Raw genomic sequence first — 25,367 nt, 5'->3', positions numbered from 1 at the left:
TTGGAAACACCTTTTCAGCTCTGCACATGTGCTGGATAGGGATTCCCATGGAGCTGATCTCTTTGCCAGCCAGAAACACCCTGTTGGTGTTTTTTCCTCATAGATAGAAGCCACCTCTACAAAAAAGGGCATTTTTTTCCACTGCACATCGTAAATTGTCTGGGAAACAGATTTTTGATTATCCTCTGGAGATTTCTATCCAGGGCCTGTGGCCCTGGCACTGTGGCCACAAGATATGAGTGTGAGCGCTACTCTCCTCCCCACCTGGCCCTGAGCAACCAAGCATCCTGGGCCAGCTCAGACAGGAAGACTGGTGCCCCAAAAAGGCTTTCCTGTCTCAAGAGCACATTCCCGTGGGTTTAGCTGCTTAGCTGTGGCACCTGGAAAGCCTATTCTGCCCTTTTCAGTTTTGGCCCCTCAATTCAGGAAGGACACTGAGGGGCTGGAGCAGGTCCAGAGAAGGGCAGCAAGGCAACTGATGGGTCTGGAACATAAGTTCTTTGAGGAGTGGCTGAGGGAGCTGGGGATGTTTAGTCTGGAGGAAAGAAGGCTCAGGAGAGATCCTAATCACTGTCTACAAGTACCTAAAAGGAGCCTCTCCTCCCAGGTAACCAGTGACAGGACAAAAGGACATAGTCTTAAACTGCAGCAGGAGAGGTTTAGGTTGGACATTAGAAGGAATTTCTTCACAAAAAGGGTAGTTAGACATTGGAATGGGCTGCCCAGGGAGTTGGTGGAGTCACCCTCCCCAAGGTATTTAAGGAAAGACTGGACCTGGCATTTAGTGCTATGGTTTAGTCGACATTGTGGTGTTCGGTCATAGGTTGGACTCGATCTCAGAGGTCTTTTCCAGCCAAACTGATTCTGTGATTCTGGACACACAGGGACAGCAACCTGGCGAAGGAACCGACCGATAGTCGGATAGTCGGCCGGAGGGACTGGGGGCAGCCGACGCCTGACACAGAGCTTGTCACTCCTACCACAGCGAGCTTGCCCTGCCGCGGAGGGAGTGGTGGCGCTGGCTCAGGGAGGTTCCCCTACACGGGAGCCCCGGCGCTGCTCAGGGAGGTTCCCCCACACGGGAGCCCCAGCGCTGGCTCAGGAAGGTTCCCCCACACGGGAGCCCCGGCGCTGCTCAGGGAGGTTCCCCCACACGGGAGCCCCGGCGCTGCTCAGGGAGGTTCCCCCGACAGGCGGGCCCCCACTCCCGGCGCGGTCCCTCAGGACCCGTTGGCCGCCGCGGCCCCGCCCACCGTGCCGGTCCCGCCCCCTCGCGTGCCGGGTTCCCGCGCTCGGAGCACGCTGATTGGCTGTCGCCCAGCGGGGCGGGGCCGGTCGCCCTTAAGAGGCCGGCGCGGGGGCTCGCCGGGCGCGAGGCGGTGCTGCCGGGCGGGCCCCATGCACTGCACCAGGTACGGGCGCGCCGCTCCCGCCCGCCGCGACCCCCGGCGCTGACGCCGCTCCTCCCCTCTGCTTTTCCCTCCTGCTCGCTATCGCAGCCTTCTGGTGTGCGCGGGAGCGGGTCTGGCGCTCCCCGCCGCGGTGCTCTTCCTGAAGGAAAAGGGATCCTGCGGCTTGGCTCCTGCAGCCCCCCGGCTGAGGCGGAGCAGTAGCCCCGGGGTGGCGGGGCTGCCCCTCCGCGGGGCTCGCTCCTGCTGCCTCTCCCGGGTCTGGGCGGCGCGGCTTGGCTGGTGTTGCGCAGGGGGCGGGCTGTAGCGAGTGAACACCGCCCGGGCAGACGCCTGTGGGGAGCGGGCTGTGCCCGCGGGGCGGCCCGGCCTGCCCTGGAGCGGGGAGTGCGGAGCGCCCGAGCGCTGCTTCAGCCGTGTCGCGGCTGCGAACTTTGACTCGGCAAGTGCTGCACGCCCAGCCCTGGGCAAGGGGTCACCTGAACCCAGGTAGCGTGGGGAAGCAGAGCGGAGGCAACCGAAGGGGTTCGATAATGGAGGTGTAAGTAATTCCTTGGCTCTGGCTTAATTCTCCTTCATCGAATGATAGGAGGGAGGAATGAGTGGCGACGGACATCCTTTTCTGGAGAGGGTAAAGCTACAGGAAGGAGTCCTGGCAGAGTCCAGTTTGCTCCCCTTTTGAAGGGTGAGGGAAAGGAGTTGGCCCCTGTACGTGCAAAGGGCTCCCTGCTTTGCACTTTTTGCTTCCCGAAGCTTTATTTCCTGAATGAGCTCTCAAAGCTATATTCCTGCTCTCACCTTCAAAGCATTCAACCCTCCTCAGCCCTAAAAGGGGAAACCTGCCTCTGGCTGAGAGCTGGGCATCAGCAGACTCTCCGGTGCAGAAAAAAGTTGTCTGGGATATCAAATGAACTGGCAGCTCATAAAAGCACAGGGCTCACACTCATAGTTGGTTATGAAAAGCTCTTGCTATAGTTTTTAGCCTGGAAAAAAGCTCCAAGTTATGCAGCTGGGCTGGGTATTTTATGTCTCTTCATTCTAAAACTCTGAATAACCAAGGCTTACTATGAAACCTGACTTCTGAGAGGTTACAGGAATTCAGCTGAATAAATTTCCCTGGGAAAAGATGCAATGCAGATGAAACTGACCCAAGTAAGAGAAGAAGCATTGGAAGCTGCATTAATTTAAAAGAGGAAATGACCTATATAAAGTGTGTGTGAGCAAAAACTTGGCAAAACCAGGTAGAGATGAGCAGAATAGTGTTTGCAGACAGGTGGATCTGAGGTGTCTGTCTTGTGCAGCTGCCCTTGAGCTGAAAGAAGGCACTGCAGAAGGAGTTGGCTGGTGGGTGTGTTGGGATGCAAGCCTTGGCACATGTGCGCTGAATAAACAGATACCCTTGCTGAGTAGATGCTGTGAAAGCCTGCTCAGATTTGCTGTGTTGGTGTTAGAGGGTGGGGAGTTAAAGGAGAGTGTGGCTCTTGCTTTTTCTTGGCACGAGAGCAGCAATCAAGTCCTAGAGCTGGCTGTGCATGGCTTTGGCAGCCAGAACTCTGCTGCATCACAAGGCCAGTGGTTCTGCTACTGTTGCTGCCTCATCTCTCTCTGTGTGGTGGGAGCAGCTTTGGAGCCTGGCCTGCAGCCAAGCAGGATTTTTATTAAGGGAATACTCTGTGTTTAAAGTCAGCTGCAATACAGTTGACTTAAGGGGGATGTGTGTGATAAATCCATCCAGCGATTTATCCAGAGCCAGGCCAAAGAGAGTCTGCCAAAAGCATCCATCTGAACAGCAGTGTAAGGGCAGGAGTGATAGGTACAGTGTTCCAGGAGCTGCCTGGCTGCAGAGGCAATTCCAGGGCTACATCTGGCAAAGTGCCCTACAATGGATGCATGGAGGGAGAGATAGTGCTGCATCCCTGGAGGAACCGGCTGGGTGCTAGAGGAGAGGCTGCAGTGGAGGGGCACGTGGCCTGTGCCTTCTGGGAGAAGGACTTGCTTCCAAAGTCTCAGTGAACCTCGAGCAGGTGAGTTGTGTTTGGCAGAGCCCTGTGGCTGTATGGATGTTTTCCAGGGGCTTAGCACAAACCCTGTGGAGGCTGGAGGTGCAGACTCTGTGCTGGAGGTAAAACTAGCTGATGTGCCTTCTGAGCTGACGTTTGTTTTAAAGTGGAGGGAAGAAAGCTCCAGAGCAGTCTTGGCTAAGCCTGTGCCCTGCTTCTATGTCATACTGTTGCTATCTTTACAATACTACTTGGAGGTACTTTGGATGGAGCAGTTCTGGGGGACAGTGACGAGCAAAGTGTGTAGTTCAACTGAGCGAGTGTTTTTTGGCTGGCATCTGGGGTTCTATAGAGGTGAAGTCAGTTGTGTATGGCCGTTTGTGACAAACTCAGTTCTTACTCCTACAAAAGCTTGTGAAGCCCTGGGAAGAATCTGTCCTGTGAGTGAGGAAAGCACAGCAGGAGTACTGCTTTATGTAGCATTGAAATTTGATAATCTGGGCGTTTTGTGAGCATTGGCAGGACTGAGCCATGGGCTTTGCTTTGGATTGCAAATGCCCTGGAGCCTGCTATTGCTAGCCTGGTAGGACAGTGCCTGCGTGTGTGCCTTCAAAGGGGGGACTCTGTCCCTGTAGCAATTGGAAGAGCTGTTCAAGGGCACAACAGGCTCTGGTCCTGCCAATTCTGCTGTAGTGTGTTTATCACTGTCTGTAAATCACACCACACAAGAACCTGCCTTTAATTAAGATGCAAGCTTACTTGGGATGGCTGTGGGAAAGTGATATATCAACTGTCTGACAAAATTTGTATTAAAGTGCTTTTCTGGCATCAACTGACCCTTCTTCTTGTCTTCCAGAGTATTAGACTATTTCCCTCACAAGCAAGCAATGGCTGTGGACGTTGCAATGCAGCTGTACTTGTGCTCCTCACCCATGCGAAGAGAGAAGTGTGCCTGCAAAATTGCTCCAAAGCCAAGCAAGCCGCTGCGGCCCTGCATCCAGCTGAGCAGCAAGACTGCGCTGAGTGGACCAGAAGAGGCAGCCAGCTCCTTCACACACATCAAAGCAAAGAAGAAGGTGTCGTTTGCAGATAGCAGAGGCTTCTCTCTGACAATGGTGAAGGTGTTCTCAGAGTTTGAAGATCCACTAGATATTCCTTTCAACATCACAGAGCTGATAGACAACATCGTGGGTTTGACAACAGTGGAGAAGGACAGCTTTGTCCTGGATTTTGTTCAGCCCTCTGTAGACTACCTGGACTTCAGAAACCGCCTCCAGACAGACTGTGTCTGTCTGGAAAACTGTATGCTAAAGGAGAAATCTATTGTGGGAACAGTGAAGGTGAAGAACCTCGCTTTTGAAAAGACGGTGAAGATCCGGATGACGTTTGACACGTGGAAAAGCTTTGTAGACCACCCATGCCAGTATGTCAAGGATATGTATGGAGGGTCAGATCAGGACACGTTTTCCTTTGACATCAGCTTGCCCGAGGGAATTCAATCACACGAAAGAGTCGAGTTTGCCATTTCCTTTGAGTGCAATGGGAAGGTGTACTGGGACAACAACAGGGGCACAAATTACAGGATCATACGGTCAGAACTGAAGTCTGCCCAGGAAGCTGTCCGTCCCCCACAGGCTCCTGACTTTGGCAGTGCATTTGACCGGTTTGGGAGCCCTCGGTGCTCCTATGGCCTCTTTCCTGAGTGGCCCAGTTACTCAGGCTACGAGAAGCTCGGGCCCTACTACTGACCCAAGGACAAAGGCCAGGCTGACTAACTGGCTGGTGTGTCTGCAGGCCTTGGGGCTGGTCTGAACACAGGTGTATGAATAGGTGGAAGAAGTATGGCTCTCTGTAGCTTAGCATAGGCCTCCCAGCAAAACCAGATGTGCAGTGCTCTGCTGGCAAGGGGCTTGTAGTCAGAGAAGCAAATCTGGCTCTCCCAGATCAGAGTACCAGGGACTGTTCACGTCTCTTCAGCACTTCTTCTTCCTCTTCAGTAAAGATGCCAGTGTCCAGGGAAACACTTCAGTGCTTATATTGCCTGTTCAAGCTGTGTAGTGGTGGCTGCTTTGTATTGCCTGCCTAGTATTAAACGGCTCTTTCAAAATATGTCCTAGTATTATATTGTTAGTGGGCTCTATTACAGCTGCAGGTTTCTCCTTGCAAAGCCAGCCTGTGCCTGTCAGGAAATAGTGTGGTTGGATTGTTGGGAATGGAGTCCTCTTTGCACATATCCTTGTAGTGAGGCCCTTCCTACTGGAGGCAGAAAGCATGTTTTGGAAGTGAAAATGCAATGTGATGACAGGAAGTATGGCCCTACAGCCTCCCATTTTAGGAGATGTGCCTGTGGGAGAGGATCTGATACGCTTAGTCACTGGTTGTTATATCAGATGATCTTGAAAATCTCTCATACCATTGGTGTTACCAAAAATAGAGATTAGCTGTAGCTCTGTGGTGCTTGTAACACAGCTGTGGGTTGACATCCTTGGCTGCCTTCTTCAAAACCTTCCTGTTTCTTTTTTCTTCACAAGTGATCAATGATGCTTTTTCCCCTTGATGGACATCTGAAGTTGGCTGTGCTGGACCCTGAAAATGTATTTCATCCTCCTGTGGACTGTAAAGCCATGGTTTTGTCCAGCTGGGGCCCATGGTCCTGTGCAGGAGACTCTGCTGAGGTGTTACAGGAGCTAAACACAAACAGACCCCATGGCTGTCTGTGTTTGTCCTGTACAGGAAGGTGACTGTTGTGTACCTACCATGGTGGAAGTGCCTTGACTGAGAAAGGGGTGGTATGTGCAATCCCAGCAATGCTTTGGGATGAACAGGCTTTGGAATTGCTTTTTTAAGATCTGGTGATGGTTTGCTACTCTGTGCCATGGACTGCTTGGCAGATAAAGTTGTAGCACTGCTCACATCTGAGGGTGCTGTGGCTGTCCTGGATGAACGTGCTTGGGCATCCCTTGCTGCTGGAGCAGTATCTGCCTGTTTGACCTGCAAATGCCCAGACTTTGCATTTCTCACCATAAAAAGTAGCTCACCCCACCTATGCAAAGAACTAGCCGTGAGGAGAATGAGCTGTGGGGTTATCCTGACAGCACCCCTGCATGTGAGACAAATCACAGATGTGAACCATCCTGATTAAAGAGGTGTTTTGTCTTCTGGATGTGTGCTGAGGTGGTGAGCTCAGCAGTGCCAAACAGCCTCACAGAGCTTCTTGGGTGCTAACTGAGCAGAATAACTTCATCTCTCAGCTCAAAAAGAGAGTGCTGAGCAATTGGTAGAAATAGAGGTCAAGGGAATACTACTTTTTCTAGTGTATAAGCTTTATATAATTTTGTGTGCCTCTAGTAGCCTGTGGATGTGCTGGAGACAAGCAACAGGCTAGACTACTTAACTTTGGTAGCATAGCTTTTAATTCTGGAGACTACTGTATAAATACTTAGAAGCTGTTTTACTCTAACCTAGAAGGGATACTGGGATCACTGTTGGATATCAAAAGGGACAGGAGCTTGCAGGAAGAATAGCTGGCCTTCAACTGCTGCTTTTCCAAAATACAGAATCAGTATGTGTCTTCACTGTGCCTGATCACTTAGTTGAGGTGATGAATCTACCTGCTAGCCCAGAGCTCATCATGTTTGGTTCCTCTATTCAAACATCTTCCCAAGTCAGCCCTTAGAGCCTGCATCTGGTCTCTCTGTAAGGGACTGTTGCCTAGCTTGGCAAACTGAAGGCAAGTTTGAGTGACACTGATACTTTTTATTTATTTAGTGTATGGTGTTGATGTTGTAAGACACTAACTGTAGAAAAGTCGTGTTCTCCTGGCACCTTCTTGTGCCTGTAGAGAGCTGTTTGGGAGCCAAAACAAGGCATGTGGGTCTGGGGTACTGTGGATGGTGGTATCTCCTTGCAGGCTTGTTTTCAGGCTGGGCATCGGATGTGCTTAGGGAGGAACATGGAAGATAAGCTAGAAGAGCAGTGCCATAAGTAAAAGTTAGGTTGGGAACTGACTATTTGATCAATAGCAGTTTAAAAATACTACTTGTGGCCTTTCCCCTTTTCCCTTTTTCCATTGCCAATGTGAACATAGAAGTGAGGGGGCTGCTCTCCTTGCTCTATGCCTGGAAGTGCCTTGTAGGATGTTTTGCATGTTTGTTTTTAAAAGATATTTTTGTACACAACATTCAAGTGGAAAATGCACTTTATAATTGCCATGTAATGACTCTTTTAAAAATATGGCTCTGTTTTTATCTGATTGTTAAAATAAAGGTGGAACAAAATGTTGGCTGTGTATCTTACTTAAGCACCCATGGGGCTGGGAAGGCGATTTGGACACGGGTCCAGCTTCCTGCAAGTGGCGATGGGCAGGGAGGAGCACACATCCACTCTGAGTTCTGCTGCCCGAAACAGGAAAGAGCTGCCTATTCTTGCTGCCTTCCTGCCGGCACAAATGGCTCCACTACTTCTGCAGCCCTGGGATGGGAGGAGCCCCGACCCTTTTCTCTGTGCTCCGAGCTTTCCCCATTAATCACTCTGTTCCCCAAGTACTCTTCACCATTCCTCTGCTTTGCAGTGCTCGGAACAGCCTTTTCGGGTTTCTCTGCTTTTGTTTGGAGTCTGTCTCCGTCCTCCCTCTTGTCCCCTTCCCCCACTCCGGCTTGATCTGGGATCAGTGCTTTACCCTCTGTCTGGGTGCTGGGGTGTGCTGGATGCTGGGAGAGGTGTTGCAGAAGAGGGGGCAGGCTCTTTTCTTAATACCGGGGTCAAATGAAAGTTAGACCCTTCTTTACGTCCAAGTAATTATCCCTGTTGTCTCTACAGTAAGGAGCACTGGCAGGAACCGTGCCCCTTAGCAGAGAGGGGGCAGCTGCAGTAAATGCCAGCCAGGGCCAGTTTCGGCATTTGACCTGGCTTTCACCACAACGACTGAGCCTCGGCGATGCTCTGAAGGTGTTGTATTTCAAACAATCAAGTGCTGAGTTGGGTGGGATTTGCTGCTTACAGATAAGGTAGGACGGAAAGCTGTGGGGGAAGGGAAGGAAGGTGTGTGTGTTGCTGTGTGCTGGTTTGGGCAGCTCTGTAGGCTGTGCTTCCCATCCTACTGCAGAGCTTTGCACAGAGTGAGTTTGGCCTTCGCTCTATACAGCTGTAAAACCGAGCACCTTCTGACTGTGGCTCTTTTCAAGTAAAAAGTCATCATAAGATGACTTTTTTAACCCCGGCAAGTTCTTTCAATCAAACATACAACACAGGTCTCTTTTAAAAGGTAATTGGATTGTTTTTCTGGCTGCATGAAAAAAAATAAAATTAAAAGGTGTTTGTGCCCCTGCCTCAGGTGATTGGGGTGGCTTGGCCAGGGCTGTTTTCATGTCTGAATGCTGGCCCAAGCTCATGAATGAGAAAACTGCAGCAGACATTTCCTGTAACAGCTTTGTGGCTGAAAGCCCCATGTGAGGACAGTTTCAGTTTAGGACGTAAGGGAAGTCCAAGGCATCCAGCACAGCTGAGGAGGTGGTGCAACATTAGAAGGGCCATGAGAGCTCAGCTCTGGGGTTTCTTACCTAAACCAGGTGTTATATGCTAGGTGATACAGATATTGCAATTGCTGTGTTCATAAAGCCTTTGGTGACAGGTGTGATTGTGTACTTGCTGGTTAATATACGAAGATTTCTTAGAATGCTCGTGCCATTGCACCCCCTCCCACTTTTCTCCGAAGTTCCCAAGCCTCTGTAGCCTGAGGGATTTCAGTGCTGCCTCTGGGTAGAGATAACTAAGCTGTGGTATCATGTATATGTTGGATGTGTTTGGAGGTTCAGGTTTCCAAAGATTGTGTTTCGGGGACAGTTTGGTAAAGGAGAGGAGGGCAAGTATTTCCCTGCTCCACATCCACCTCCCTTTGCCAACCTCCCATCAGCCTGGGGATGCTGTCCTACAGGGGAGCAGCTCTGCTGAACCACTGCTGTCACAGCAGCCTCTGGAGCACGCTGGATTGCAGGTCCTGGGTACAGTGAGGAAGGCAGGACGCTGGCTCCCTGCACCTGCAGCCTGGCAGAGCAGGGTCCACAATGTTGTATGAGCACCCCACATTTCTTGCCTCAGATGTTTGCCAGGGGGACCCATGTGGGGATGCTCTGGGGAAAAACTGCCCAGAATGAGATCATATGCAGAGGCATGTGTCTCTTCCAAACTATGAGAAAGTAAATGTGTCCAGATAGTACTTTGCTGCTGGACCAAACTTTTCCTTAGTTTTAAATGTAGCTCTTGGAGGCACTTGCAGTGAAGAGTGACCTATGGAAGATGTGTCTGCCTTGCAACTGGAGGGCAGCACAAGAGGGGAGAAAACTAGAGCGTGTCATTTCCCAACAGCAGTCAACTGTTCTTCCTCAGTTTCCTCTCCACAAAGTAGCAGCAAATGAGCCTCTCTAAGAGACTTGGTCTTTGGGGGGAAGTCTCTTGACCACAAGGCAAGGGATAAAGGGGGCTTTCAGCATGTCCCATGGAGTTTTCTGTTGCTCTGTAGTGTCTCCCTTGCTCAGGCACTGCCCTTTTCTCTCTTACACACCATGATGCTGTTTCCACTGTAACCATCACCAGACTCAAGCATCGGTTTGATTTCACAGTGTCTTCCACAAGCTTGTGTGTGGTCACAGGGGGCAGGAAGGGCACTTGTATAGTGGGAGGAGGCTGTGCTGAGGACACAGCTCTCAGCAGCACCAAGAGCACCCTGTACCCCTGGGAACAGCACAGAGCTTTGCCAAAAAGCCAGCAGCATGGGGCTGGGTTGCGATGCTCCCAAACTCCCCTGGTGTTTCCACAGACTTGTTCCTACTGGGCAGTTCAGCTGGCTCTAAACTATTGCAATAAACCGTATTTATGTCCTTGGGGTTCTTTTTTGATGGAACTAAGCTTCAAACCAGCTTCTCTGGCCCAGCAAGGTTCTGCTGCTCTGCAGCCAGAGAAGCTGCCTAGCCCTTATCCTCCCCCTTGGAGGGGTACCCTGCCAAACAGTTAGCTGTCTTTAAAGACTGGTTATTGACATTTACACAAGGCTTAAAGAAAGAAAAAAGGTGTCTTTGTGGAAGAATAATTGCAGCTGGCCTGTTCCTTTGGCACAGATAAGTCAGACCAGTCACCACTTTAAGTACTTTGGCTCCTGGAATGGGATATGGGCAAGCCCTTCCAGCCAATGCATTAGTCACAGATCTCTTCTTCACTCTGATGCTGCTATGCAGTCTCAGGAGAAGGGAAGGCTCAAACTCTGTAACTCAGGAGAAATATGTTTCAAAGGCATAAGAAGAGAGTGAAACATGCCTAAATGCTTTCATAGTTCTCACTATTTCTGGTGTGGGAGTCTTGTTGAGACCATGGTCACGTCTTCTACCTAATGAATCCTTGACAGGCTCAAGTGGGAGGAAGTCTCTAAGATGTCTGCTCCAAACAAAACCACAGCTAACTGCAGTCCCTCAAGGCCTCATCCATGTGGATGAATTCAATGATGTTGTAGTCTTGACAAAGCACCTGGTTTCTTCCAGCTCCTGGACAGATTCAGGACATGCAGATGTGGGGGTACAAGGTAAGAAGCCACAGGACAAAAATATTTCAGGGCTGGTCAAGTCCTGATATGTGTAGTTTGGAGCAAGGGAGCAGCTGCTATGTGCATGCAGCAAGGCACTTGCAATCCTCCAAGGCATCCTGCAGTAAAAGGTAGAGCAGTATTCCCAGTGTAGTTGCTGGAAAAACCCACTGTCAAGAGTCAAAGGCCTAAAGTGACCTACAGCCCACCTTCCAGTCTGAGCAAAACAGAGCCCAGTTCCCTTCCCAACACTCAATATTTAGCAGTTGGGAACTCATCATCTCCTGCACCTGCCTTCCATCATAATGGCCCCCGCCAAAACAAAACTGGAGCATTATCAGCAGGAGTTTAATTCCATGGTGTTTGTGTGGTGACACTCCAGTGCTAGACAGACAGTCACTTTCATAGGAAGAAATACAATAGCCCTCTCCAGTCCACTGTGGGTTTTATGACCCTTTCACATGGTCTTCCCATGGACACCTGGCAGGTGCTGCTTCTCCTGTATTTTTCTACTTACTATTATTTATTGGCATCTGAGTGGCCATCAGAATTGCAGTGTTTCTTTATCCATGAGCTTGGCAGAATGTGTCCCTGATGGTGTTGCAGGCCAGAGATCAGGGCAGCTATAGGTGGTGTGACACCTTCCACCCCTCGTGCAATAGCACACTAGGTCACTGGGGTAGGAGTTACTGGAACAGGTCTCCCTCTTGGGCTGAGGACTGTCACAGTCCAGCTTTATTTCCTCCAAGAAGCTGTCTCTGAGCAGATCAAGTCACAAAAAGGAGGCAAACTAAAACCATATAAATCTACCAAACCCTCTACTCCTCCACAGTGGCTTTGGCAGGAGAAGAATTTCACTTCAGAAACCAGAACAATTATTTCTTGAATGTTTTATAGCCATGTAAGCAATCATAGCAGACACACACTAACTTTTAAGTTGGTGATCAACAAGATCTCTTAGACAACCAATGAATCTACGCACAAATCTTTCAATGCTTCTAAATGCCCTGCAATAACAGCCCAGTGCTGATAAACAGTGAGCCATAAAGCCAGCAGGGATGCACTCCTGGGGGGTTAATAGCAGGATGACTGAGCATTTTAGTAATTTTCCCTTTTTTACAGGACAGCAATGCAGCAGCAAGGCAAGTTACAACAAGGACTCAGAGATAATGCCTGGTCTGGTGGACATCTGCAGGTGAGTGATCCAGGCTGCAGGCCTCTCCTGGAGTGGAGAATATGGTTTCTCAGTGTAGGGCCTGGGACAAGCTCCTAATGCTGGGTTACACAACCTGGCATCAGAAACACTCACTGCTCTTGCTTTCTGTGTGCTGGAAGGGCTAAATCTATCAAAGCTGCAGCTGGAAACAGCTTGGGAAAATCCTGCATCACATTTGAATGTCTGGGATGAAAGGGTGCCAGCATGCTTGCACATCATGCCAAGCTGAGCCAGCAGAGGCTCTCAGGTTTCTTCTGTCTTTGTACAATTAAGGTCATGCTCAGCATTAAAGCACTGCTCAGATCCCCAGACTTTGCAGCTGCACGGCCACACTGGAGAAGGTGCAGCTCCTTTGAACACCTCTAAGCCAGCTGTCAACTTAAGCCATGCTTTTCAAGGGGCTGGGAACTGGCTGCAGGTCACTGCTGACTGATCCCCTTGGTCTTCTGTGTCTCAGTGGTCCCTTTGCTGAGTGGAGTCATGCTGGCATTCTAGCCTAGCACATGCAGTTATTCATCTCTTCTTACCATCAGCCAGCTCCCTACAGCAAAGCCCCCCAGTGATGACAAGCATCTTCCCCCATCCTGCAGAAAGAGCGAGAGAGAAAGACAATTAACAAAATGAGAGACCTGCCAGAGTCTGGAAAAAGCACCCATCTGGCAGGATCTAGCAGCTCCACCCTCAGGGAACCTTCATTTCTGACACTCAATCTGCCTGCTTGAGGGAATGCCCTCCTAGAATCAGCCACAAGCAGAGAGACTTGTGAGCCAGTTCTGTACAACCTGGTCTAAGTAAGGGTCCTCCCAGCTCTATCTCAAGCCAAACAAAAACAAAGGCTCTTTTCTTCTGAAATATACAGGAGGTCATGAGCTGCAGCTGTGTTTTCAGCTCTGACACTGCTTTTCGGCTCTGCTGCTTGTGTTTGTGCTTGGCTGCTTCCTCCTTTCCAAATTCAGAGGTGGGTTGCCTTTGTTTCCTTAAGAAAGAAGGAAGAAATTTGGATACAGTCTTACAGGAAAAGATCAGATGCAGTTTATAGCATCTTGCACCAAAGGAGCACTGAGAACAACTAGAATCATCAAACTCATCTGAGCTTGAGTCAGTAGCCAGATTTTTCCAAGGTGCAGGTGACCCAGTAAGAGGGATAAGTGAGCAGTCACCAAGGCGGGTTCCCAGCTGCAGTATAGACCCTGAGAACAGAAAATTTTCAATCCTGGAGACATCTCCATAACTCAGACTTTTCCATTGATTGGAGAGAATGATCTCTTCTTTGGTATGGAGCAGCTCTGCAGCCCAGCAGACCAAGCTGTAAATGGAGCCCCAGGGAACCAGACTACTCCAAACTGGTGCAGTTTTTGAACTGTGGGGATGAATCATCCAAATAACTTTCTTCAGGCAATACAGGGAACAAATGTCACTAACCATGTGAAAATTGAGACCATATGCTTCTAGGATGTTTTTAGAAAGGAGTATCCTTGACAGAGCTAGAGTGACTTTAAGGCTGGTTCCCAGGCCAGACCCCAGCAGAGCAGTCCCTCCTCTGCTGGTTCCAGGGAGTCTCTCTTGACTCTGGCCATTATTTTCACTGCAGCCAGTATCTATTTTTCTCCACTACCTGGTGGCAAGGCTGCAAGTCCTTCAAGGCCAAGACAGAGCTTGTGTTTTGTTTGTTTGGAAAAAAATAAATGCCTGAAAAAAACCAGATGTCTGAGAACTGCCTCTGGCATCTCCCATCTGTGCATGAAGGCAACTCCTCCACAGCAGCAGCAGCCTCTCCTTCCACTTGGCAGGTGTTGTCTGGACCAGAGCCCTAGGTACAGGATCTATTATCTGTTGAGTACGCAAAGGAGAGCTGGTTGCCTGGCACAGCCTTGTACTTCAACAGCTGATCTGATAACAAAGAGGCGTTGACCTCTGTTCTCTGTGCTTCATTCCCTGAAGAAGCAGAGCAATCATTACTTTTTCTTTCCATGAGGAAGTTGTTGGATATAACCTGGCACCTGAAAGGCTTTTTTTTCACTGTGCAGTTAGGAATTTGGGGTACTTTCACATCCTGAAATGTGGCATTTTGTCCCTCTTGGGAGGCCTGTCCCTCATCATGCAGCTCTCTGCGTGCCACTAGTGCAACCACACGTGCATGTGCCGGAGCCTCCCCAATGCTTTGACCTGGTTACCCCACCCTGAACAACCTTGGCTACAGCACCCACAGTTCCTGAGGGCATGCACCAATGGCTGGGAATCTGGGAGAAGTCAAAGTGAGCCCTAATAAGGCTAGGCAGCTAGTTATTACTAAGCTGCTATTTCTACTGCAAGAAGCCCTGGAGCAGCAAAACTGCTCACTTCATGTATGTTCATTAGCAGCATGGATAAGAGCAGCATTGATTGCAGGCTATAATTAGATCTCTGGGACCTTTTTGGGCCAGCTTTCTCTGGCATTGTGCTACTTTGAAAGGACTTCCAGTTTCTTTTCTGAATGGTTGGGATGGCATTTCCCTATTCAGCAGTTTTGGGACCATTTCTGTTTTCTCCATTGTGGCTCACAGAGCGCTCCCAACTTGGTGCCACAAGCCTCACTCCACAGAATTAGCAAAAGCTCCATTGTTTGACCACTCCTGGTCCCTTGAGTTGTAGAGCTGGCCCAACTGCAGCTCTCTTCTTAGAACTGCATGGCCTATCTGCCAGGCAGCCCTCCCTACTTCGCTTAGCTTGCCAAGATGTAGTTTTGTGAGTACCTTCCTGTAGTGATGAGTGATTCTCCTGGAGCCACTTTCTTAGAGTGTTCTGTGCAGCCAGCCTAGAGCATTCCCAGAAGAAATGGATGCACTAAGCCAGCACTAAGCACGTACTCGGGGCATGGTGGCCTACATGGAAATTATTACTCCTCGCTTGGAATGCTGGAAAACAGCCTCAGCATCCACTCTGTGAAAATCAGGGCAGGAAGAGTCAAGGGAAAGATGCACAGCATGAAGGACTGGAGTTGAGATATCAACAGTCCACGTGGCAAACGGGACCCAAGGGTGTCTCTGCTTGTGGTTTCCCCTTCCAAATGCTGGTGTGCTGGAGACAACCATTAAGCACGGCCCTGCGGTGGGCATCTTTCCTTGCCATGTTCACAGACCCTGCCTGGATCTTCCCGTGCACTGCCCACTCGCAGCTGGCAGGCAGGGGCAGAGGTGCTGGCAGCCCATATGGGATTATGAAGCCAGAGGCAAACATGCACACACCAGATCTTGGCTGACCTATGTGCTGAAGGAGGGTATCTGAGGAGGGAAGTTTGCACCCCTGGTTTTGAACCCAGTACATCTGGTCCAGGTAGCTCGGTTTGCAAACTGCAGTTTGAGATGTAAATTGAGCCCTGGATGGGAGCCCAGGGAGACAAGAGGCCGCGAACTGCCCACCTTTGGGATAACAAAAGGCGCAAAGACGGGTGGTGCCAGCCAGGTGAATGGACACTTGGGAGACACAGCAGGAGCCGGGAATTGCCGACCTTTTTGATAACAGAGCAGATGAAGAGGGGTGATGCCAGCAGAGAGGAGGCTAGGAGCAGGGGCTCGGGATGACGCTTGTGTGTGGGTAGATTTTGAGGGTATAAAGGGCCAGAGGTTCCATTGTTCGGAGTCCTCCTCGAAGGCACCAGCTCCAGGTGTTTGTGTGTTACTGTGCCATGAGTAAATGGCTTTATGGAAAGAGATGTCTGAGAGTGCTATGGGAAAGCTGGGGTCAAACTGGGAAGGAAGCCTGGTCTGACAGTGTGTGAGTGGGGTGTGCAGGGAGTCAAGTGGGGCACCTGTTGGGTCACTGGAGCCACCACCGTGAAGGGGCTTCGGTCCCAGCAGTCTGGCCTTGGGAGTGTGGCTGCCAGAGTCTCCTGGAAGGTCAGACTGGGAACTTTCCTTAACACCCAAGGCCAAACTGACTGAGATTAAAGCATATTTTTGAGTGGCACTCATTTGAGGACAGAAATTCACCCAGGACCAAACGTTTTGGAGATGAGCCTCTTTAGTGTTCCTGCCTTCATGTCAGAGACTTGTTGACCTCATGCTGATGTGTGACCTGAACCAGAAATGAGTGCCTGCCTCTTTGCAATACCTTCACACAGCAGTACAAACTCTGACCCACCCAATGCAAGTTAACTGTGCTATTTTCTGCAACGTCAACAAGAATTTTATCTATTGTTTATCCTTCAAAGCTATGCAAATAATTTGAAATAAGTTTATCTTTATGCCATAGCCTCTCCTTCCCTTCTCTCTCTATTCCCTGATCTTAAACTGCTGCTCTACCAGCTTAAAGCTAAAGCAGTTTAATGTTAAAGCTCTGCTCTAGCAAACGACTTTGTGAAACTATTTGCTTACGTTTTATATTTGTTCTCTGTGTGAGATCTAAGCCAGATCTGCTGAGGTTAGTGGCTCTCACAGGGGTTTATTGCCTGTTACTCCTCTGAACCCAGGAAGAACCAGTCCAGCAAAGGGAGCAGGTGTTTTATTCTGATGGTTTTTTTAATTACCTATATCAGCTGTTCACGTGCAAACCACACTGTCTAGCCACAAGGTCATCATTGGTAGAACCATGGTTTGGCTGGACTTGAGAAACTTTATGATAAGCAAGGGGTGAAAAAGAAATTCCAAGCCTGAGTTTCGGAGGCCAGCACAGGTTCTGACCCAACTCATGCTGATCAGCTGCCAAAAATTTAACCAGCAGAGAATGAGCTTCTCCCTGCCAAGACAACCGTGGGTTTTTGGCAAATTGGTCTGGCAGGATGAAGGGATGGCCACAATCATTTTGTTCCAAGGCATTTGATACGGCAATGCTTAGTTTGCACTGGAGCCAAAGTCCTTTAGTTTAGCAACAAAAAGCCGGCAGACTTTCTAATGTAACCTGATACCACTATTTAATGTCTACTGTGTCAATTATTAACAGAATTCCACCCAATGCCTTATCACTGGGATGCTGAAAAAATTTACTTCCAAGGGCAGGATCGATACCCTTTGCCTAACCTACATTTTATAATTCCCCCAATACCTTAGTCTTACTTACACTTTTAAATTGTCAAGCACGATGTAACTTACTGCCCTTCCATGAAAACTAGAACAAGGGGAAGAAGGTCACTGCTCTGTGTCTGCTGGAAGAGAAGAGAAGGCTGGTGGGGAGGCAGAGAGGGCAGTTCCATTTTCTGTTGGTGTAGTTTGCACTGAAAATGCACACACCTAAAAAGAAATTGAATGTTTAAGGGACACTCAGGCAGGGACATGTTTACAAGGTAAAGACAAATCCTTTTCTGGCCGGATAGTAACTTAGGCTGTCTCTGCCTTTTCCAGGCCACTCTCTCATACTATCTCCTCCTTGCCCTGCACTCCTGTGGCAAATTCCCTGATAGAAATCCCAATTTCAATACTTCCATTCCACTCCTGGTCTCCTCTCCCTGCCTTGGTTTCTCTCTGGAAACCTACTTCTACTAAAGGAGCACATTATACCCTCCTCACTTCTACTGGGCCAAGCCATGCCCCAGGTTGCTCCCAAGATGTCCACAGCTAAGTGGTACCCAGACATCTGGGTGCTCCTGCTGCCATGCAGGCTGAGCAGCAAACCCTGCCCTGACGTGAGAAACGTGACAGCCATGCTGCTCAAGGGCCTGGCTTCTCACCCAATAATTGTCTTGAAGAAGGAGAAAAAATTGTTTGCAAGAATATCATGGAGAGACATCAGGACAGGGTTATTAATAACAGACAAGACATAACCTGCAGGCCACATGTCACAGGGCTGCGTGGTGAGGCCATCGTGTGGGATGTGCAACTCAAAGTGACTTCATGGCAGGTGAGAGAGGCAGACCTTTCTTACTCCTGTGGACCTGCACCTACTCAGCCTTTACACTGAATATCCTGCTGCTTTGTGATGTTGTTAGGCTGGCAGCCTGCCTGCCTGACCCCTGTATCTGCTAACTGTCGGGGAAGTCCCTCTGTCCTGAGGACTGCAGATCCAGGTGCTTTTTCCCTAGAATATACTGCATTTATTTGTGGCACCTCAAGAATTTTCCTTTCCCTGTTTTCTGGCCAGCTTCCCAACTTTTCCACGGCAGCTTGGATTATTATTTTGCACCATGTTCAAAACCCTAAAAAGTTACTTGAAGTGAGTGCACTCACCATTGAGACACGCCATCTCAAACTCCCCTTTACACAGCCCTCACTTTTGCACACAAACCACAGCTTTCTTTCCATGGGATCTGCTATCCAGCACCTCACATGTCTCTGGGGATAATCCACCATTGCTCACAAATCATTCCCCCATGGAGTTCAAGTGTGTCCCTTTACTGCCAGCACTATGCTGGCTCCCGCTTTAGAGCAGTGAAAACAGATTTCTTAATTTCATTATATTACCAAAAGTGAAATTATTTCACAGTATTTACAAACTTCCCTTCTTCCCAGACTTCACCATGACCAGGAAAGGGAGGAAGATGCTACTCTAGTTTCATTTACTTGAGGAAGTGTTTGGCATGAGGCTGAAGAGCAGAATATGGGACAGTTAAACAAGAACAGTGTATATCTATAGCCAGGCTGCCAACAGGACCAAACAAATCTGCCTAGACAAACAGCCTTTTACTTTCCATGGGGTGACTGCCAGGAAAGACCCAACTGCCCATGTGGGAATCACCTTCCATGTGCTAGGGATGGTCTCGGGGGTGACTCCATCCACATATCCACCCTGCTGAGACAAGATGCCCTGCACAGGGGCCCAGCTGAACACCTTGGGCCCAGCTAAACATCTACTCCTTTATGGAGAGGATATGGAAAGGGGCCAGTGATCTGGGAGGGACTGGCAGCCATGCTGAGGGACAAAAAAGATAGCCTAGGAGAGGCTGGAGAAGGCTGAGAAGGGAAGGATTCTCCTTGGTGGCTTTGCTCTCCCCTCATGCTGCTTCCAATGCACAGCCACCAGGAGAGCAGTGGTGGATTGGTAAGAGGATGTTCTTGTGGGCTGGGGGAGGAAAGAGGGACCTGGAGAAGAAGCCCTAAGGCTCCTGCCAACAAGGCAGGTAGAGATGCCCCAGCATCAAAGAATGGAAATTATGGGAGATTAAGGCTGAAGAAGGAAATAGCAGTGAGAGGCCTTTTCTGTTTCCAATGTGTGCCTTCACAAGTCTGAGGAAGGACAGCAGAGTTCCTCAGGCTCACCAAGGTCATCCTACTCCACCACAGTGTTCCACATTAGAGGAGAGTGAGGAACTAGCGAGAGGTCACTCCTCTCCCCAAGACACAGCAGCAGCCACAGACAAAGATGCCTCAAGGTGAGGCAAGCTGCACATTTCCCACCTAACCAGCAAGCAGCACCATCCACCAGATTCCCCCAAGGAAAGGAGGAGAAAAATGTGTCACACCCTGACCAGAAGCCAGCCAGCAGCTCTCAGTCACAGCAGCTGTCATAGAACTGCAAAGTAACCCCGGGGTTTAGCTGAGCCAAACCCTGTTGCACCAAAATTACTTTAGTAAAGTTGCTTGTAGGGTGGGTTAAGAAGCCTTTCCTTAGGTGGCCATGAATAGCCATCTAAACACAGGGCAGCAGAATCAGCTGTGGTTTTGTTGAAGTCAGCTTTTGCCTTTTTGGAGGCAAAAAGTTCTCCCCATGAATTAAGTCTCTTAGGACTAGGGTTTTCATGAAAATAGTCTGGGCCAAGGAATGGGCTGGTTAAGAGGAAAATTAAGATATTTAAAAGGCCAAACATCAAGTGTTTGAAAACTGCATGATGAAACATGTGGAAAAATCCAAACCAAAGTATCCCCTGAGCCTTGATTCATATTCTCTTTGACCCTCCATCCTGGTCTGGGGTGAGGAAAGAATGAAAACATTGTCATTTTCATGGCACAGGCAAACCTCTCCCTACAAGAGTGTTTGAATTCACCACGGGAGAGGCCTGAAGGCTTGCAGGGAGCAGTGTCTGCCTATGGCACAGCTATGTCTTTCTTCCCACTGAAACAAACCCAGGCACTTCACTTAGGCTTTTCATTCGCTCTTTAGTGAGTTTGTTTAACCAAAAAGAAAGATTAGAATGGAAAAAATGTTTCTGTGGGTGCTGCATTGGAGTCTGGGGCTTCCTTGACTCATAGTGTTGGCAGAGCAAACCCTGGGCTTCAAAGTTGGACCCATGCCTTGGAGTCTTTAAAATCCCATTGGAACTCAGGCCCTTCTGTCTGGAAAGGCTCTGAGCCAGGCTCTAAGCCTGATGCTTCTTACCCAGGGCAGGGTTGTTACTGCCTGTTGGCTCCAAACCTTTTCCCTGGTGAGAACAGTCATATTTTCCCCAGCTGCTGCAAGTTTCCTTTCCTCAGTTAACCCTCACACCAAAGGCAGCTGTGGACTCACAGGATACCTATCTTCTCCTTCAGTGTGAATCCCCTGGAGGGAGATGGGGAGAAGACAGCCTTCCTTCTCACTGCCTCCACAGCACAGGGTAACATGAGCATGTGCCAGTATTCCCCTCTCTGAGATAAAATGGACATTTTATTTGCAGACACAGAATGCATGGGCCAGCCTTCCCACCATTCTCCTGCCTCCAGCGGTGTTGGGTCAGTGATGCTGTTAAAGCACGGAAACAACTGTCTTGCATGGAACTAACACAGATTCACAGGCCTTCACTGAGAACTGACCCCAAGAAGTCCAGCAGCAATCAGTGCCGGGACCCAGAGATGGGAGGAGCCTGGAAAGGTAAGGCAGGTGAGGTTTCCCAAGAGGCAAGGAAGGAATGGCATCTTTCTTCAGTGAGTTCATGAGGTTGAGATGGCAGCCTGCAAAGATGGGCAAGTGCTGGGCCTTGCTGTGGAGGATCTGTTCCATGACCTTCCCAGGCACAGGGGTGAGGCTGACAGGTCAGTGATTCCCAGGGTCCCCCTTTCTACCTTTTCTAAAGGTGGGTGCAGTATTCCCCTTTTCCAGTCACCTGTGGCTTCAGCTGCCTGCCATGCCTTGTGGCAGGCGGATCCAGGGGTCGGGGCGGCTCTCAGCAGCCTTTGCACAAATGGTTTAATGCAGAGAGGATGAAGGTCAGACAGGACACAGAGAAGAGGGAATCCTGGACAACTGCCCAAGACCACTGAGGAGCAGTCTGACTGGGAAAGATCAGCCCTACAAAGCTCTAAGGCCCAGCACTGCTTCTCTGGGTTTGCTCTTGCAGCAAGAGATGTGTGACAGTCTCCCCGCCCAGCTCTCGCTGATGAATGTGACCACAGAGGAATGCTGCGAAGCAAAGGCATTCATAAGACATGAAGGCTATGGTGGACTTTTTGGTGATGAGCACCACGTTTTAAGCCTGTTGACAATGTTTTCAGATTTGGCATTGTCCCCATCAACTCATCTAATGAGCCTGTGCTGGAGTGAGAACCTCACCATCTTCCATATAGGGAATCAAACCTTGTGTCACTCCCTGCTCCCCTACTCTTGTGTTTCTAAATCCTGTTTAAAAACAAGATGTTTCTGAGTTCAGACTCCCTTAGTGAAAGCCATATGAAGTGCTGCTATCCAAAACAGTTTGATTGAATTGTGTACACTGAAAGACTGTAAAACTGGAATCGGAAGGCCAGTCACCTCAGGAGTGGTTAAAATGGCTGCAAAACTATTCCCTCTTCATTTCGGTTGCTTTCTCAACTGATGCCTGCCAAAGGAGACAAATGCTTTTTAATTATTAATTCCTCTCAGTTGCTAAGTAGACTAGTACCAAGCTAACTGAAGTCTGACATATTTGCCTTTTTAAAATATGTTTTTAAATAAGCACACTACATTTCCTTCAAAAAACATCTTTGCTGTGCAAAAGAGCAAAAGCCAGCAGTCTGTGTTTAATTGAGTCCCTCTGTGTTTGGCTTACGTGCACTTTAGGAGACTGACAGAAATATGTAAACATGGGAACAGGGCCAGCTTTTGCAAAGTTAATGAGGAAAAAAGCCCACAGTCACTGCTTCCGCAGAAGCACTGCCTCCCATGAACTGATACTTACACAAGCAACAAGGAGAAGACAAGAGAAAAGCACACAGCACGATCACTTGTGCTGAGTTCTCCTTCTCTTCTCCCTCCAGCAGCACAGGGACATCAGGTCTGGGTATTTTTTTAGCCCATGATGATATGAGATGGTTTGTTCAACTCTCTGCACCTATCTGTAGTCTTTCTGTCAGTCAGATCTGCCTTGGTCAAACATTGCTCCTGGGAAAGGTCAGAAGTCTGCAGGAAGGTGAGAGCTGCTGCAGTAGGCTGTCAGTCTGCTGTAGCAGAAAACACCTGTGAAACTTCTCTTCCAAGCAGAAATCAAGGCTGAGCATACCAGTAGTTGGAATTCTCCTCCAGGGACATCACACTCCATGAGACTTGGTGCAGGACCACTGGTGGTGAGAGGTTCCCTGTGGCTCCTGAGACCAGAAAAGTCAGACTGGAAGTGTAGAGATCAAGGGTGTTGGTGTTGCTCCAAACACTTGACACTTGGCAAATCTGATGGCCCATTACAACAGTTTTCAGCTCTTCAACAGTTTTCCCAGGAACGGGGAGGGGAGGAAATCTCAGTGCCAAATCTGAGATTACATGACCAAAAGCCAGAGCCTCCACAGTGACTAGAGGTGAGAACTAGCTATTAACTCCTCAGGCAAGCATGGCAAGTGTGGGCTGCTCTGGTCAGGCCCTTGTCCACCACAATGCACCAGGGTTGCACAGGAGACCCCCTAGAAGGAGTCACTGTGCAGCTGACAGCATGTCCAAGCTGTTAAACCAGTGACTTGCCTCTGGCAGAGTAAGTGCTCTCCACTCTCAGCTCTGAGCTCTTGAGCAAGGAGACCTTGCTGTGTTTCCCCACTCAGAGACCTTTTCTGTGTTGCTCTGAGGGTGAGCTAAGGACAGACCACCTTGCAGTCAAACACATGGCTATGGGCTTTCCATGTAAAGCATAAATCAGTATGAGCACAGCTTCCCAGCAACTGGAAGCCCTTCTCAAGCAGAAAAAGGCTCTCAAAAGTGTTCAGAAATATCCAGAGCCCTACAGCCTGGTGTGGTAACACCAAGAAGAGAAATGCCAAAGAGAAGATTTACTTCTGGACAAATACAGAAAAGGGACTGGCCCTGAATTTCTTAACAATTCTGAAACTCAAAGCTTCCTTCTCAGATGTTGTTTTCTGTTATGCACAATCCTTAAACAGAGAGTTTTCAGCAGTACAAGCAGCAACTATTACAGCTGGCTTAAGTGATTGCCAGCATGTTGAAAATGCCTGCAGTGGCACAAGCATCCAGTGGGATCTATTTTCTGGAGCTTACTGACCTCAGATGTATCAGTGCTTTTCAACTCCTACTGCTAGTTGTGCTTGCCTCTTTGTGAAAGATTGCCTGAACTTACTTGGCCAACATTTTGCTCCAGTTAGATCTGGAAAAAAGGACACCTGAATAAGCAATGACCTTTCTCAAGGTGAGACCCTTATTGCCCCAGTGACATTTCCAGTTATTTGACATCTTGAGCAATGCATGAATTTATCCCCTAGCTGATTCTTACAAAGTAAACAAGCCAGAACACAATGCTTCTGCAAAATTGCTACATCACGGGACTGCAAATATCTAAAAATTGAAATAAAGAGCAAGGTAAACACGATTTCAATACTTTCCTTGCTAGGGACAAAAAGACTTTCTGTATATTAGTAAAGCAAGAATTCTCTGTTTCAGTAGTCCACAGACAAATCAAGAACCTGTGGTATCAAATATCAGCAAGTTTAAAGAAGAACCTAGGGCTGGGAGAAAAGAGCACTAGCAACTTCAGAAAAAATGCTGGTACTTTTTTAGGAATTTCAGGAAAGGCTAAAACTTGAAATTGCCCTGAGCATTTTGAGTAATGCTTATGGCTACACTCACCTTCCTGCTCTTTCTGGAGAATTAGGTACTAGCATTTCCATGACTTGGAAGCCATTGGTCCTCACCTCCAAGTCCTTGTTGGTTAACCTTGGAAATGTACTCAGAGTCATCTTGGACAGCTAAGAAAATGCCAGATATAGGCAGTGAACACAACTATGAAGTTCTACGTCCTGCCTTGACTTTTTCCTCGGTCCTGCCTCTGTCTGAGCACATTCAGACCCTTCCTGCCTGACAGGACACTTCCCCCAGTGTCAAGAGCTCAGAGGTACATTGAGCAAAAGATGAGAGAGGCATTATTTCCCCACACCCTGCCTCTCCCCTAGTCATGGCTCAGAAGAAAGGCATGTCTCTCCATCACACATGCACCATTTATAACAAAAACCACCCTGTCCAAGGAGTGTTCCTGCCTTACCAGTAAGGACTGTGGTTTTCTGCCAACTTGTATTTTTGGAGGCTGTTTACATATAATGACTGCTCAGATCACTCTGGTTTGTTGACATCTTTTTTCTGGAGGTCCTCAAACTGGACACTGTTCTTCTGAAACAAAACTACAAACACCAAGCAGATGGAAACCAAAATGTAAATATCCTTTGCTCCCATCAAGTGGGTGGGAGCTTATCAGGAGAAATCACCTCTGAGGGCAAACAAAATGTAGCTCTAGAACATCAAGGGTACTTTCTGTCCCGTCCAAAACCCAGAGTGAAGCTGGATAAGCACCACCAGGAATTGTCCTTAGAGGTGTGACAAGCTCTGCAGAAAACAGGGCAACAGCTGGGAGAGAGGGTGTACTTGTGGACACCGAATCCATGGTAACATGGACTGCAAGAAAGGCTTAGTCACTGGCAAATATGCATCTGGGTTTAAGGTTTATGCTACAATTACATTTGCATACTATTTATTCAGAAGTCTTTTTCTTTTCCATCCTGTGCAATTCTGAGTCCCTCAGCATTCACTGAAGACTCCTTCTTATACTGAGACTGCCAGTTTTGGGGTTAAGATGAACTGGAATGAACCCTGTAGTGTTATATACAGAGGGTGTCCTACAGTCATCAGAAAATCCAAAGAGAAAGGAGATGCCTCCTGGAGGAACCTTGAGATGATTCAGAATCCAGAAGTAGATGCCAGCTGAGATCTCAGGGATCCCTGAGCAAATACCACCACCAGTGGCAAGGTGGCATTGGGAAGAAAAATTACTGAATTCCAGGAAGGTGTTTCAGATGCCCACCTGCAGCCAGCATCCATCCCCCCACCTCCAGTCTCCTCTGAAACATCACCTGCTTTACTAGTCTGGTTTTAGCAACCTGGTGAAAGAA

The 25,367-nt window shown here is 48.8% G+C and overlaps 1 protein-coding gene across 3 annotated transcripts; it reads left to right on the top strand.

Moving 5' to 3' along the window:
* The first annotated feature begins 1,361 nt into the window (after positions 1–1,361).
* Positions 1,362–7,688, top strand: PPP1R3B (protein phosphatase 1 regulatory subunit 3B). Of its 3 annotated transcripts, none has more exons than XM_015625891.2 (2): positions 1,362–1,412; positions 4,266–7,688. In XM_015625891.2, the coding sequence occupies exons 1-2, from the start codon at positions 1,399–1,401 to the stop codon at positions 5,155–5,157; spliced, it is 906 nt and encodes a 301-aa protein (XP_015481377.1). In that variant the 5' UTR covers positions 1,362–1,398; the 3' UTR covers positions 5,158–7,688. The 3 variants fall into 3 exon arrangements, with proteins under 3 accessions (XP_015481377.1, XP_015481378.1, XP_015481379.1); XM_015625892.3 differs by lacking the exon at positions 1,362–1,412 and adding an exon at positions 1,439–1,950; XM_015625893.2 differs by lacking the exon at positions 1,362–1,412 and adding an exon at positions 1,966–3,433.
* Positions 7,689–25,367: the final 17,679 nt, after the last annotated feature.

Source organism: Parus major, chromosome 4, assembly GCF_001522545.3.
Source record: "Parus major isolate Abel chromosome 4, Parus_major1.1, whole genome shotgun sequence".
In the NCBI taxonomy this organism is placed as follows: Eukaryota; Metazoa; Chordata; class Aves; order Passeriformes; family Paridae; genus Parus; species Parus major.
This window is presented reverse-complemented; position numbering and strand designations above follow the sequence as displayed.